The sequence below is a fragment of the Parus major genome, chromosome 19 (assembly GCF_001522545.3).
Source record: "Parus major isolate Abel chromosome 19, Parus_major1.1, whole genome shotgun sequence".
Taxonomy (NCBI): Eukaryota; Metazoa; Chordata; class Aves; order Passeriformes; family Paridae; genus Parus; species Parus major.
The window spans coordinates 579,784-593,868 of NC_031787.1; the positions used below are offsets into that span (position 1 = coordinate 579,784).

General features: G+C 52.4%; 1 protein-coding gene across 2 annotated transcripts in view; it reads left to right on the top strand.

Annotated features, from left to right (window-relative positions):
• Window positions 1–13,919, top strand: part of LOC107212950 (S-adenosyl-L-methionine-dependent tRNA 4-demethylwyosine synthase TYW1) — a 47,430-nt gene extending 33,511 nt beyond the window's left edge. Inside the window, exons 13-15 of one of the 2 annotated variants that reach the window (XM_015646887.3) lie at window positions 5,717–5,827; window positions 9,702–9,869; window positions 13,182–13,919. In XM_015646887.3, coding sequence (XP_015502373.1) covers window positions 5,717–5,827; window positions 9,702–9,869; window positions 13,182–13,403 — 501 coding nt within the window. In that variant the 3' untranslated portion in view covers window positions 13,404–13,919. The remainder of the gene's footprint in view (window positions 1–5,716; window positions 5,828–9,701; window positions 9,870–13,181) is intronic. The other variant, XM_033518918.1, reaches the window with a different exon arrangement.
• The last annotated feature ends 166 nt before the right edge of the window (window positions 13,920–14,085 follow it).

Below are 14,085 nucleotides of genomic sequence, written 5' to 3' on the forward strand. Positions count from 1 at the left end.
TGGGGCAGAGCAGCTCTGGGGCAGGACAGGGCCCTGTCCCCAGGTGTGTCTGGCAGGGCCCTGCTGCCACCACAGCTGCTGCTCCAACCCGGGCATGGAGCAGGTCCTGGTCCTCACAGCATCCCCTGCCCTGTGTAAGTCACCGTGCCTCGGGCAGGAGTTGCTGGGCTTTGCTGCTGCTGTGGGGTTTTGCTCCTGCTCCTGGCAGAGCTGTCCCTGTGCTGCAGAGCCAGCAGCACCCCCAGGCTCCTGCCCATGCTTTCCCTGCCCGTCTGGAGTTAAACATCCTCCCTTTCCTGGGAAAAAAACCATCTCAGCCTCTTCAACAGCAGGCTTGAGCGGGGTTTTGCTGCTGATTTGATAGGATCTGTTTTCGTGCTGTTCTATTTTAAGTCCCTTTGCATTGGGATTCTTTTTCCCTGGGTATAAATTTTACATGATTCCTTGAAACTGCACTGGAAATATGGAAAAGAAAGAAATAATCACTGGAATGTTGTTGGTGCTGATTTCCGAGGGTGTGTTAAAACTGAGTCCATAGAAAATGGATAAAAACCAGTCATGGTTTCGATTTACTTGAGAACAACATTTCCAGCTCTCAGAACAAAGCTGTTGCTTTATGCTGCTTTTGTTTTATTTCTAGAGAATTTTCAATAATCTGATTAATTTCTGCTGAAGTGTGAAGCAATAAAATAGATCACAAGCAAGGACAGGAAGAGTGAGTGTGGAGGGGGGTGAAATTTGGTGGATTTTTCTCCCTGGTTTCCAGTCCTGATCCCTCATTCCTGCACTTCTCACATCAGCAGGGCTATGCAGAGGCTGGGGGGCTTTTCTGGTATAAAATTCCAGTTTGGGAATTAGTGCTGATGAATTCATCTCCCTGCAGGACTTCTTGTTCTTTCCAGGCAGGATTTCAGAGCTGGACAACAGGGCAGTGCTGATGGATGACAAAAAACCTGAGGCAGACCAAAAGTCCAACTTTGCTGTTTTCCTAATTATTATCCAGGACAGTTTTCATCTTATCTTCAAGGCCTTGGAAGAACAAGGAATTTCATATGGAGATCAGGCTTGGCTCCTCACAATAATTGTACTTCAGAGAGACAATTTTGGTTCTTACACATTTATATTAAAGCTGAATGAATTAAAAACTGCTTTAAAGGGACTGCCTTGGGCTCCAGGTTCAAGACAAGATGCAGGACCAGTCCTCATCATGTTGACATCACCTTGTAATTGTATTTTTCCTCAGTCCCTAATTAGTTTTTTCACCTGGTTCCCTCACAAGGAGCAGGAATGGCTTTTGCATGGAAAAGTAGTATTAGGTTTGCTTTGGGGTTTATGTTTGTTTTTTTAGTGAGTTTGGGGTTCTTTTTTAGAGATGTCCCAGTTCCTTTGGCATTAGCACTCAGCTCAGAGCCATGGAATGGGTTGGAAGGACTTTAAAGAGCATCCCTTTGCACCTCCCACTCCATCTGTTTTAAAGGAAGTTTTTAAATCTCAGCTGAGAAAAACTGAGCACTCAAAGAGATATTTTTGTGCTTAAACACACCTGAAGTGTCCAAGGCTGGACGGGGCTCGGAGCACCTTGGGGTGGTGCCTGTGGCAGGAGTGGAATGAGATGTGCTTTAACATCCCCCCAGCTAAAATCACTGCAGGATTCTGTGATCTGCAGAGCTGGATTTGGGAGAGGCAGGGGTGGTTTCCAGTCCTTTTAGGGCGGCTCTGTCTCTGGGCTGAACTGGAAGGCTTTGGAAAGCTGTGGAGTCTGGGGGGTGTTGGGATCTGAGATTTCCTCGGGCTGTGTTTGGGATCTTTCCTCCCTGCTGAGGTTTCTGCATAAAGCAGCTCCTTATCGGCTCTGGGGAAGAGATTTTGGCTGCAGGGGCTTTTTTCCCCATCCAATCCCTGTGAGAAGTCATTTCCAAGTGTGAAAATTGCTTTGATGTCTTTATTCAGCGCTGGTTCTCTCAGGAGCCGGGATGGGGCAGCTCTTCCTGGGCTGGGTTGTGCCATGAGCAGAGCAGCTCCTGCCAGCTCAGGAGCTCTGACAATGTGCCATGGGGGGAGTTGGCCAAGTGGAGCCTTTCCTTGGAGAGAGGAAGAAAATCCCGATGAAAGGAGCTGCCTTTGAAGTGGTTACTGCTCCTCATCCCGTGCTGGCAAAGGGCTGTGAAGCTGTGTGAAACAAAGGGCAGGTTCTCTTTGGAGTTTGCACCATCACTTCCTCCCCCAAAGTGCTTTTTCCATCCAGCTGTGCTGAGTTTCTGTTGACAGTCATTAGCTGCAAAAATAGGGATTTCTGTGGAGGAGTCTCTGGGTGAAATGGCAATAAAATAATTCTATCTGTACCTAAGAAATGCATGTAAGTGTTCAGGATACCTGAGCCTAAACCAGCAGCTGGGACAAAAATCTGGGTGTAATTCTGTTTACTTCCAAACAGGGGGACATTACTCTGCCTGAACTAAGGAGTGAGTGTGACAGGATCCAAGGTGAGGGCCTTGGAGATGCTTCCCTGCTCCCTTGGAGAAGGGAGATGGTTCCCTGCCCTGGCCAGGGAAGGGAGATGGTTCTCCTGCTCCCCTGCCCCAGCCAAGCCCGTGTCCCTGCAGCACCCTGCCCTTTGCAGGTGATGTGTTCCCCTTCCTCTTCCTCCTGGGATCACACCTGGGCTGCTTCATGAAGAATAATTACATTTGATGTAGGAAAAGATTAATGTTGAGGAGGAGGGAATTAAAAAGAAATGATAAAAAAGGAGCAGCCCCAATCCCTCGTGGTCATTGGGGTGGGAAGGGAGCACTGTGTCAGAGTGACACCGAGTTCTGCTGTGAGGTGTCCTGGGCTTGGCCAGAGCTGTGTCTTTGGGGCTGGGCTTGTGCAGAGCTGTGTCTTTGGGGCTGGGCTTGTGCAGAGCTGTGTCTTTGGGGCTGGGCTTGTGCAGAGCTGTGTCTTTGGGGCTGGGCTTGGCCAGAGCTGTGTCTTTGGGGCTGGGCCAGCAGCAGGGTGTGCACAGGCTGCAGGGAGCCGCAGGTACCTGTGTCAGGCTGAGGAGGATGTGAGGAAGGCCTCAGGGCCAGTGCAGCAGGCTGCAGAGCCCGTGCTCCAGGCTGGGCACCGGGAGCTGGGACATTGCTGGGACAGCCAGGCTGCTGTGGGCACACAGGGATACAGCAGCCCCACACCCATCTGATGGGCTGTTCTCACACCAGCTCCTCTTCCTCTGTGTTCTCCTCGTGGCTGGAGCGGAGCAACAGCTGCTTTTCCTGGAAACACGGAGCGTGGAGCATCCCTGGCTGCTTTTATAGCCTGATGCTTTAGATCGTTAAATTCTCACAGCTTAAGCTCTTTATTTCTTGTTTTGCTGTGCTTATGAGAGGATCTCCTGGGGCCCTATTGTACAACAAATACAAATAATCCATGAATAAAACAGGCTGGCTGTTTGTACTGCTGGCAGTCTGCAAGGATTGCTCCCAGATAACGGTTTGGGATATTACTCATTTTGATCTGTGCCTTCCACCAGCGTTTCTCTGCTCAACAACACTGCAGAGATGTTGCCCTCTGGAAAGAGGCTTCTCCACATTAATTTCTGATTTTTCTACCTGTTTGCTGTCTGCCTTTGGCAGGGTTTGTTTCCTTGCCTGCTTTCCCTGCCCAGCCCAGGTGAGTTCACGCAGGTTTTGGGATGTTCAGGTGTTGGAGTGTGCACACAGAGGCTGCAGTTACTCCCTGTCAGTTCTGCCCCAGGGGGAGAAGCCCTGTAAATTCACTCATAGCATCTTTAGTTTTATGAAGTCCTTGACCTTAAAGTTCTAACTGAGCTGGGATGTGAAGTGGAGAGCAGTAAAATGAGATTTAACTGGGAGGAAGCCCCACTTCCCTGGCTGGGGCTGCTGTGAAATGGGACCAGTTATGTTGAATACAGACTGGTATTTACTGGTGCCCTGAAGCTGCTGCACTTGTTCCCCACTGGGAGCTGCCCTGTGGGGAGCCAGTTCTCATTAATTGGTGTCTGATCATTGCACAGGACTGATGGGGTGTGTGCACTGCAGACTTTCCTCCTTAGATCTTTTCCCTCTGCTTTCTTCTTCCCCTGCTATGTGCAAACAGCGTGTTCATTTTTCTGTATTAGCTCCTCTACTGCTCTTCTCTCTTCAGTAATTAACAGTTGATTTCCTACTTGTCTCTTGACCTTTCTTTTGCCAATCCATTCAAATCACAAGAATTGCTTGTTCTTCAAATCTCTGCTTAAATGCCATGGGTAGAGGTCTGCTGGTTGAGTTCTTGCCATATTTAGAAGAAGGTGCTCCTGGTGTTCATTTGTTTCTCCTCTTGTTATTTCACAGTAAATAACCTGGTGGGTTTCCATAACAAATTGGTGCAGAACTTTTCCCCCTGTGGAGCACACAGAAATGGGGTGGGAGGTGGGTGATACCTTGATTTTTATATGGAGGGCAGAATTCACTGGGGTGGCAGTCAGAGCCTCTGCAGGACTGAGGTGAGCATTGCCAGCTCTCCTTATCCTTATCTCCTCATCAGAGCTGCTCCATCCCTCTGACCCCCCTGAGCCTCCTCTGGGCTCCTCCAGCAGCTCCAGGTGCTGGCCCAGGGCTGGGGCAGCTCTGGGGTCTCAGCTGAGCTCAGGGGCACAATCCCCATCCCTTTCCTGCTGCCCACGCTGGGATCATTTTACAGTTTCATTTTCCAGTCCACAGTGTGCAGGGACAGCAAAGGAGTTAATCCAAACTGCAGATTTGCCAGAAAATTGCTCTATAAATAAAAATAAATTCCAAAAATAAGTGAAATAAAACATCAGTAGAAGATGAAGGGGAGGGGAAGGATGGAAACAAGCGGATGTGAGGAGTGGATTTGTTCCATGGCCAAGTGCTTGTGTTGAGAGGCCTTTTGTCACTGGTGACTCCTTTGGAGAGCAGCCCTTAGAGGACAAACAAGAATAACTCCAAGCAGAGAAGTTCTGGGAGTGCTGGCTGCCACCTTCCCAGGAGGAGGTTGGATCTGGGAATCTTCTCCACAAGTCCCTGGCAGGAGGGGACAGCGGGGGGGTCGGGCTGTGCTGCCAGGGACAGGGACAGGAGGAGAGGGAACGGCCTCAGGCTGGGCTGGGGAGGCTCAGGGGGGATTTTGGGGAAGATTTCTCAAGGAAAGGTTGTCAAATGCAGGAACAGGCTGTGCAGGGAGGTGCTGGAGGGGATTCACTGCCCTCTGGATGTGGCACTTGGGGACATGGCTCAGGGGTGGCCTTGGCAGTGCTGGCTCAAGGCTGGACTTGATATTTTGAGGGCTTTTCTAACAGAAATCATTCCATGTTTCTGTGAGAGTCCCCAGGGCTGGACCTGGAGGCACTAAAACACCTGGAGTTGATGGGGAGGTTTCATGCCTGGGGAAGCAAATCCAACAGAGAGACATTTCCTGCTTTTTTTGCCATTAAACTGCCCAAAGTGCCAGGGATGCGAGGTCTGGCACAGGGAGGATTTGTGTGGCTCAGCCCAGGTGCTGCAGGACAGATTTCCTGAAGGAGCTGCTTTGGCTCTGGCTTGGTCCGATCTCTGAGTTGGTGGAATAAAAGAATGATTTGATTTCTTTTTCCTGTTAGAATCTGTGTGCAAGGCTGGAACATCTTCCCTGGCTCGGAATGGGATGTCAGTGGGATTTTTCCTTTGTTCCTGGCTCAGAATGGGATGTTAATGGGATTTGTCCTTTGTTCCAGCAACAACGCACTGTTTATAGGCTGACCCTGGTGAAAGGCTGGAATGTGGATGAGCTGAAAGCTTATGCTGACCTGATATCCCTGGGGAAACCAGACTTCATTGAGGTCAAGGTGAGCTGCATGGAGCTGTTTCTGTTTTTCCAGCAGTATTTTCCATTGTTTTGTCCCCATTTTCCCCTGCCTTATGTCTAAACTCTCTGAGTAAGTAAAATTCTTCCAAAGTGATGCACAAGAAACTTCTCTTTTGCTTTTAATATTACTGAATAATGATTGGTAAAAAGCCAGGGAGCAGGTGGTGCTCGAAGCCAACCAACAAAGGGTGATGGGGAGATTCTGCAGAGCTCTGCCCAACAATGGGGCTGAGCTTGGGGATTTTCTGGTTGAAGACCTGGGATAAAGAATGTCCATTTCAGATGAAGGCAGCTAATCCAGTGTTGCTCCAGAGAGGCTCACGGGGTGAATGGAGAGAGATTTAGATTTTTGCAGGGCTTAATCCTTGTTCTTATTTCCATGAGTGCCTCACAGTGCTGTAACTCTGTGGGACCCCATTCTCCCACTTAAGCCAATAGTAAAGGGAGATTCAGTCATTAAAAATGCATCAAATAGATTTATTGCCTTAATCTGTTCTAATGCCAGCGTGTCAGTGTCACACTTGTAAGAGCTGGTGGTTGTATTTAAGGTCTGGAACATGCCAGAACTCCATTTCTTGCCGTGGTGCCCTCTCTGTGTTCCTAAAGGCACAGGTTTGTTTGATGTGCAGTATTTTTGTGTCCAGGGCAGGGAAGGGGCTGGAGCCCCAGGAGCAGCTGAGGGAGCTGGGATCAAAGGCTGGGTCTTGTGTTTTGAGCTCAGCTTTCCCAGGAGGAGTTGCTTCCACGTGCAGGGAATCCCTGCAGATCTCCAGGCAGAGCAGCTCCTCTTGGCCCTCAGCCGTGGGTGTCTGGAGAGCTGCTGGGAGATGCTGGGGCTGTGCTGCACCACCAACCATCTCCAGCCTCCCTGCAGACCCCAGTGACACAAAGGACTGATGGCCTTTGTTAAACCAGCTCAAAAGTGATGATAGAGAGCAGCCAAGGAGCTGAATCCTGGCTGAATCCTCTGCAGCAGGAGCAGACGTGTGTGAGGCCCTGTGGCTGTCATTTGGGGAGTGCTGCTGCTCGGCTCCAGAGCGTTTGCACTGCAGAGACAGCAATCAACGTGGCATTGAGGCTTTTTATATTTGTCTGGGGTCATGGCTGCCCCAGATTTTACAGTGTCTCTGCCACTCAGCAGCTTGGCCCACACTTTGTTCTCCGTTAATTCGCACGAGCCTCAATTAAATTTATAATTTGTGTGCTTGGAGTGAAGAGAATTGTTTTATTCAGTAATTAAATTGGGAAGTCTGGAGTGTGAGTGGAGAAACAAAGCACTGTCAGCTGTAGTTGTTTCCTTCAGAGCCCTGGGGACTGAAAGGATTGCTGGCTGTCTGCATCCTGGGGCAGGAGCCAGGTCCTGGGGGCAGGAATGTGCTTCCCTTGCTTCCCACAGCAGCAGCAGCAGCCACCCTGCAACAGGGCTCTGCTTAATGCAGTTGTGCTCACTCTGCTCCATTCCAGCCGAAAGTCAGGCCTGGGCACAGCCCTGGGCCAGCACCTGGAGCTGCTGGAGGAGCCCAGAGGAGGCTCAGGGGGTCAGAGGGATGGAGCAGCTCTGCTGGGAGAGCTGGCAATGCTCACCTGGGGAGGAGAAGCTTTGGGGTGAGCTCAGTGTGACCCTGCAGGACTTGAAGGGAGCCTGCAGGAAAGATGGGGAGAGACTTTGGACAGGAGCCTGGAGTGACAGGAGCCAGGGAACGGCTCCCAGTGCCAGAGGACAGGAATGGATGGGATTTTGGGCAGGGATTGTTCCTGGCAGGGTGGGCAGGGGCTGGGGCTGTCCCTGGATCCCTGGCAGTGCCCAAGGCCAGGCTGGATGGGTTTGGAGCTCCTGGGACAGTGAAGGTGTCCCTGCCATGGCTGGGGTGGCACTGGATGGGCTTTGAGGTCCTTTCCAACCTGTTCCATGATTCTCTGAAATCCAGAGCATGCCCAGCACAGTTGCTCTGGATTCATCCTGGCAGAACCTGGAGGAGCTGGGATGCTTTTCAGAGGCTTCTGCATTTCAAGGTTCTTGGCCAGAGCTCTGTGGATTAGGCTGCTCAAAGCACCCTTATTAAGCAGGTAATTAAGAGGCAGCATCGTTGCTGTTCCTGCCGAAGGGAGGCTGGGGAGAGAGCTCTGGGTGAACAATGGGATCCTTTCCTTTTTAATTCTTGATGTCTTAATAACTGTCTTCATGTATTACTGCAAAGCAGAACGTGACCGCCCTCATCAGCTCCACATGGGTTTTAAGTGCTATCAGCTGTTAATTAACTCCAGTTTGAAGAAGTTGGGGAAGTTGAAAGCTGCTTTCCTTTGGTGTGCTGGAAGCTGATTCCCATTGATTTGTGCTGGGAATTAATCAGCCAGCCAAGCACTCACTTATTCCATTTGCCTCTGTGCTTTCTTTCCTTGTAAACGATATCTTTGTAGTTTACTGAGACCATGAATCATGTTGGAGCTTCTGAAGAATTTTCCCCCTCTGTACTCATACATTTTTCATGCTGCTCAAATCATAATCTGGATAATGAGTGTGGGGAGAGTATTGCTGTGTGTCTCCAAACCCCTGATTTGCGTAGCTGCCTGCTCTGATATAACACTGACTAATAGAGAAGGAACGTGTTTAAACTTTGGCTTCAGACTTACAGAGCTGGGCTAGAAAAGCCTGAATGTTCATCTCTGGTGAGCACTCCCTGGCTTGTGCCCTGCCAGTCTTCCCCCAGGCTGCCTCTGAGTTATGGGGCCTGGGCAGATTAATGGGGAGAGTCCCTCATAAATTTATGGGTGAGAAAGGAATTGATCCAAAGCTTGTGCAGTTCCCCATTAGCAGCAGGCTGTTCCTCCTGAGGGGCTGTGTGTGCTCTGTGCTCTGCTTGAAGGTGTTGGCAAAGATGTGTCTGCACATTCCATGTGCAGGGACATGCAGCTGGATCAGGATTTGGGGCAGGTGCCATGGCCATGCCACACATGGACCTGGATGCAAATCCCATCTAAAGGAGGTCACAATGTTCTTCCCAGGGGATAAACCACGAGCAGGCCAGACACAGCCATCCATAAAACTGTGTTGTAAAGGCTGCTGATTGATGGGATTTTATGACTGGAATAAAGAGCTCAGCCCAAGAGCAGAGGGGCTGGGAGCAGGCAGGGGAGCCGTGGCTCTGTGGGGACAGAGGGACACGTGTCCTGCTCCGGGCTCTGTGTTCTGCTGTGTGGGGTGGGATGGGAGCTGGAGCAGGAGCCCCATTTCCCTCAACACCCTGGGATCTGCAGGGGAGCTGTGATGTCAGTTCTGGGGTGCCTCCAGAACACGACCCAACAGCTGCTTCCCAAGCCCCAGAGCTCCTGCCTGGTCCCAGCAGGGAGGGACTGAGCTCCTGGTCACCTCCATGGAGGGTCCGACCCAGCCAGGGACCTGCTGCATTTGGGAACAGATCCTGGAGCACAGGGCAGAAATAACAGCCTGGGCTTGGGAGGAGGAGGAGGAGGAGGAGGAGGAGGAGGTCCAGAGCTCCTGTGGCACATGGGCAGGATCTCTGGGAGCATCCCACTGACGTGGCACTGGTTGTCCATGAGACTCTTCCAGACTTGTCACCTTTCCTGCCCCAGTGGCCTTCTCCAAGGTCCCTGGTCACTCAGGAGCATCCCCCCTGTGTCTCCTGTCAAAGCAGCTTCCCAGGGTTAGGTGGAGCCTGTGTCACAGCTGGGGACACCTGGCACAGAGCCCTGGGGAGGTGTCACTGCAGGAGGGACACATTTTTGATGCCATCTCTGAACTGTGACCTCACTGCGGGGTCCGGTGTGAGGGGCAGGGTTTGCAGTGGTGGTGTGGGGAGGCCTGAGCTGACTGTCCCGTTTCCCTGTGTCCCCAGGGTGTCACCTACTGCGGGGAGAGCCCTGCCAGCAGCCTGAGCATGGCCAACGTGCCGTGGCACGGGGAGGTGCTGAGCTTTGTGCAGGAGCTGGTGCGGCTGCTCCCGGAGTACGGCATCGCCTGCGAGCACGAGCACTCCAACTGCCTGCTGCTGGCACACTGCAAGGTGAGCATCCTGCCCTGCCTCCAGCAGCCTTCTCCAGTCAGCTGGAATTGCAACTGGGCAGGCTGGAAAAGCCCTCGGGCTCTCTGCATCCAGCCCAGCACTGCCAAGGCCACCCCTGCCCCGTGTCCCCAAGTGCCACAACACACCTGTGCTAAACCTCTCCAGGGGGTGGCTGGGGACTCCACCCCTGCCCTGGGCAGCTGTGCCAGGGCTGGACAGCCCTTTCCTTGAGAAATTTCCCCAAAATCCCCCCTGAGCCCCCCTGGCCCAGCCTGAGGCCTGAGCTCTCCTCCTGTCCCTGTTCCTGGGAGCAGATCCCAAATCCCCCCCGCTGTCCCCTCCTGCCAGGGATTGTGCAGAGCCACAAGGGCCCCCTGAGCTCCTTTTCTCCAGGCTGAGCCCCTTCCCAGCTCCCTCAGCCCCTTCCCAGCTCCCTCAGCCCCTTCCCAGCTCCCTCAGCCCCTTCCCAGCTCCCTCAGCCCCTTCCCAGCTCCCTCAGCCCCTCCTGGGCTCCAGCCCCTTCCCAGCTCCGTTCCCTGCCCTGGACACGCTCCAGCCCCTCGGGGTCTGCCTTGTCATGACAGCATCACTGGGCACCCTCTGCCAGGCCTCACCTCCCTCACAGTTAAAAATACAACTCATATCCAATGTAAACCAACCCTGCTGCTGTTTAAATCCCTCAGCCCTTGCAGCAGGTCCTGATGGAAAGGTTTGTCACCATCTTCCCTTCGAGTACTGGAAGGGAAATGAAATGAAATACAAGTGAAATGCAATAAAAAAAATCATTTTAAAGGATGCAGGAAATTAAAATTAATGAGTACATATTTGCTTTCTGAGCTTCAGAAAAGATTAATAAAAGGACTCCAGAAAAAGATAATAATGTGCCCTCTGGGCACCTGATGAAATTGTAGATTCCTGGAATGCTTTGGGTTGGAGGGGCCTTAAAGCCCATCCTGCTCCAGGGCAGGGACACTTCCCCTGTCCCAGGAGCTCCAAACCCATCCAGCCTGGCCTTGGGCACTGCCAGGGATCCAGGGGCTGCTCTGGGCACCTGGGACAGGCACTGCCCACCCTGCCAGGGAGGAATTTCTCCTGAATATCCAATCTAAACCTACCCTGGAATCTGCAGGGGAGCAGCTGGGAAGGAGCAGAGGAAACCAGGACACCTGGCACTGGTTGTGTTTGATCTCACCTTAAATTGGCTTTATTTACAGTCTCACTCCTGGCTGTTGCCACTGGCAACTGTTCCTGAGAAAGTAAAATCTCCTTTTGCATTGTAAGGTCCAGGAAAGCAAACAAACAGATTGCAGAAATCTTCTTGAGACAGAATTTAAGCAACACCATTAGCAAGGAGAATAAATTGGTACCTGCCCAGGAGGAACTCAACAGCTGCTTCTCCTTCCAGAGCCATTAGCAGAGGGTGTCTGTGTGAAACAACCTGTCCTCCGTGCTAAAATAGCTAATAAAAAATAAATTTATTTCCATTAGGGTTTAATTTTTGAGTTTCAGGCTCTAGTGAAGAATAAAATCTGTCAGTGCCTATTATTTGCAGGCAAACCTGTGCTCTGGGATTGATCAAACCAGAGTGAGTAATTGCAAAATCAAAGGGGTCTTTAAAAAATTAGGGAGTGGCAGGAAGAGTGTAATAAAATTCATTAAGAAAAGTGATTTATTTCAGTGTGTTTTCCTAGGTGTGAGTTTGGAGGTGTTCAAACACTGCTCCTGATAAATTTAATGCTGCCATTGAATGCCAGCCTGTAGGAAAGAGTCTGGGAATGTCAGGAATAATTCATCCTGCTGAGATGGATGGGACTCACTGACTGGCACCTGCTTGTGATGAGTGACAGTTCAGTGCTCTGAAGTCTCTGAAGGGCAGGGATTTAGGGAGAAAAGGGATTTTAAGGAGAGCAAAGTGCAGGTTTTATGTCTGGTGTTATTTTCTCTCTCTGGAGATGACAGGGTGGCACTGAGGTGGGAACTGGGGCACTTGGGGGCCTCACACACATCCCCACCTCAGCACAAGAAAAATGAGCCTCGTGCACCTTGATTTGTGCCAGGACAGGTTGCCAGTGCTGTGACTCTGCAGTGTCCCCTCCTGGCTCCAGGGATGTGCTGTAATTCCAGGGGCAGGGATGGAGGAGCATCAGCCATGGCTGATTGCAGAGTTTCAGCCTGTCAGCAGTTTTCCCAACCAAAAAAGCTTTTAGCTCTTGGGCACAAAGTCAAGTGCCATTTGAAATGCACAGCCATCAAGTTTGGGGGGAAAAAAATCCACAAAAACCAAGGAGCCGGTCTGTTTTCCCTCTTTTTTTGGATGAAATGCGTAATAAGCTCTTAACTGAGATAAATCCTAATTGAGGCTTCAGCCAAGGCTGGGGCTAAATGAGCAGAGCAGGTCTGGGAGACAAATGCAGCTCCAGCTTGTCAAAGTGAGCCATTCTTCACATGGAAAGAGGATTTGTGTCATTAAACCTCTTCATCTCCCCCATTCCCAAACCCAGCCCTCCTGCCCCTGTCCCTGTCCCCCAAATCCATCCCAAGCCCTTGGCATGTGCCTCTGCTGCTTCTCCTGGGCCATTGTCCCTGGCCCTGGAGTCACAGCCACAGCTCGGGGTTGGGATGACCTTGGTCCCTGCTGGAGGGACCTGGACATGGCCCCAGACCCCCAGCTGTCCTCAGGCCTCCCCCAGCTCCCACACCGAGGGCTTTCCCATGGAAGGGATCGCTGCCAAGGGCAGGAGGCCTGGGAAGGCTTTGGGAGGCACTTTAGAAGCCTCCCTCCTGAAAGTGGGGCTGAACTGGGGGAGGATCTGGCACTTGGAAGGCTCCAGGTGAGCATCCAGCAGTGCATCCCTCATGGAGAGACCACAGGATCCTGGCATGGCTTGGAAGGGACCTTAAATCCCATCCCACCCAGCCATGGCAGGGACACCTCCCCTGTCCCAGGAGCTCCAAACCCCATCCAGCCTGGCCTTGGGCACTGCCAGGGATCCAGGGACAGCCCCAGCCCCTGCCCACCCTGCCAGGAACAATCCCTGCCCAAAATCCCATCCAGCCCTGCCCTCTGGCACTGGGAGCCATTCCCTGTGTCCTGTCCCTCCATCCCTTGTCCCCAGTCCCTCTCCAGCTCTCCTGGAGCCCCTCCAGGCCCTGCCAGGGGCTCTGAGGTGTCCCTGGAGCTTCTCCTCTCCCCCAGCTCTGCCAGGCTGGCTCCAGAGCAGAGGGGCTCCAGCTGGGGATCCCTGTCCATCCCCACCCAGCAGCTCTCAGCACTGCTGGGTTTGGTGCTCCCTCACGGTCCCTTTGCTGCAGTTCCAGGTGGATGGAGAGTGGAGGACCTGGATCGACTACGGCCGTTTCCAGGAGCTGGTGAGGGAGCACGAGCGGAGCGGCGGCTCCAGGAGCTTCACAGCAGCCGAGTACACGGCCAGGACTCCTCCCTGGGCCCTCTTCGGGGCCAGGGAACGCGGATTCGACCCCTCCCACGTGAGATTCCAGCGGAAGAACAAGGCAGGGAACATCTCGGGGTGCTGAGGCTCGCCGCACCCTGAGCCTCCCAGGATTCTGCCTTGGGCTGACACCAATTCCAGATCCATCCACCTGCGTTATCCTGGTGTTTGAGAAGAGGGTCAAGCCTGGATTTAACCCTTCCTTCCAGGCCTTCCTGGATGAAAACACTGATAACGTTGTTATCTCGGGACAGATCAGAGCCGGTTCAGCAGCAGTGGGGAGGGGGCAGTGCTGGGGTCTCCTCAGGGGGGATGTGGGGCCCGAGGGTTCCTTGGACTCCTGTGCAAGGAGAGCCTGGCAGCAAAACATTCCACATCCCTGAGGGAAAATGCCAGGAGATTTCAGCCCCACAAGGTTGGATCGGGGCAGGAGGGGCTACAGCCAGACCTGGATCCAGAACCTGATCCCTGCTGGGAGCATCATTTTAGGGACTTTGTTCAGTTAAACCCTGGTGCCGTTTCCTGTGAAAACCCCACTCCCAAGAAGCCAAAACGGGAATGTTGTGAGAGCAGCCCTATGGATACCAGCTTGTGATACCTCTCCAAGTGCCTTCCAACCTCATGGCTTTGGGAATGAGGTTTAAGAGCAGCGTTATCCCACTCCCAGCAGCCCTGAACAACAGGTCCTGTCCTCCAGAGCCCTGTCAGGCTCCAGCTGGGAGTGCCCAGTGTCCAGCTGGGAGTGCCCAGTGTCCAAACTGGGAGTG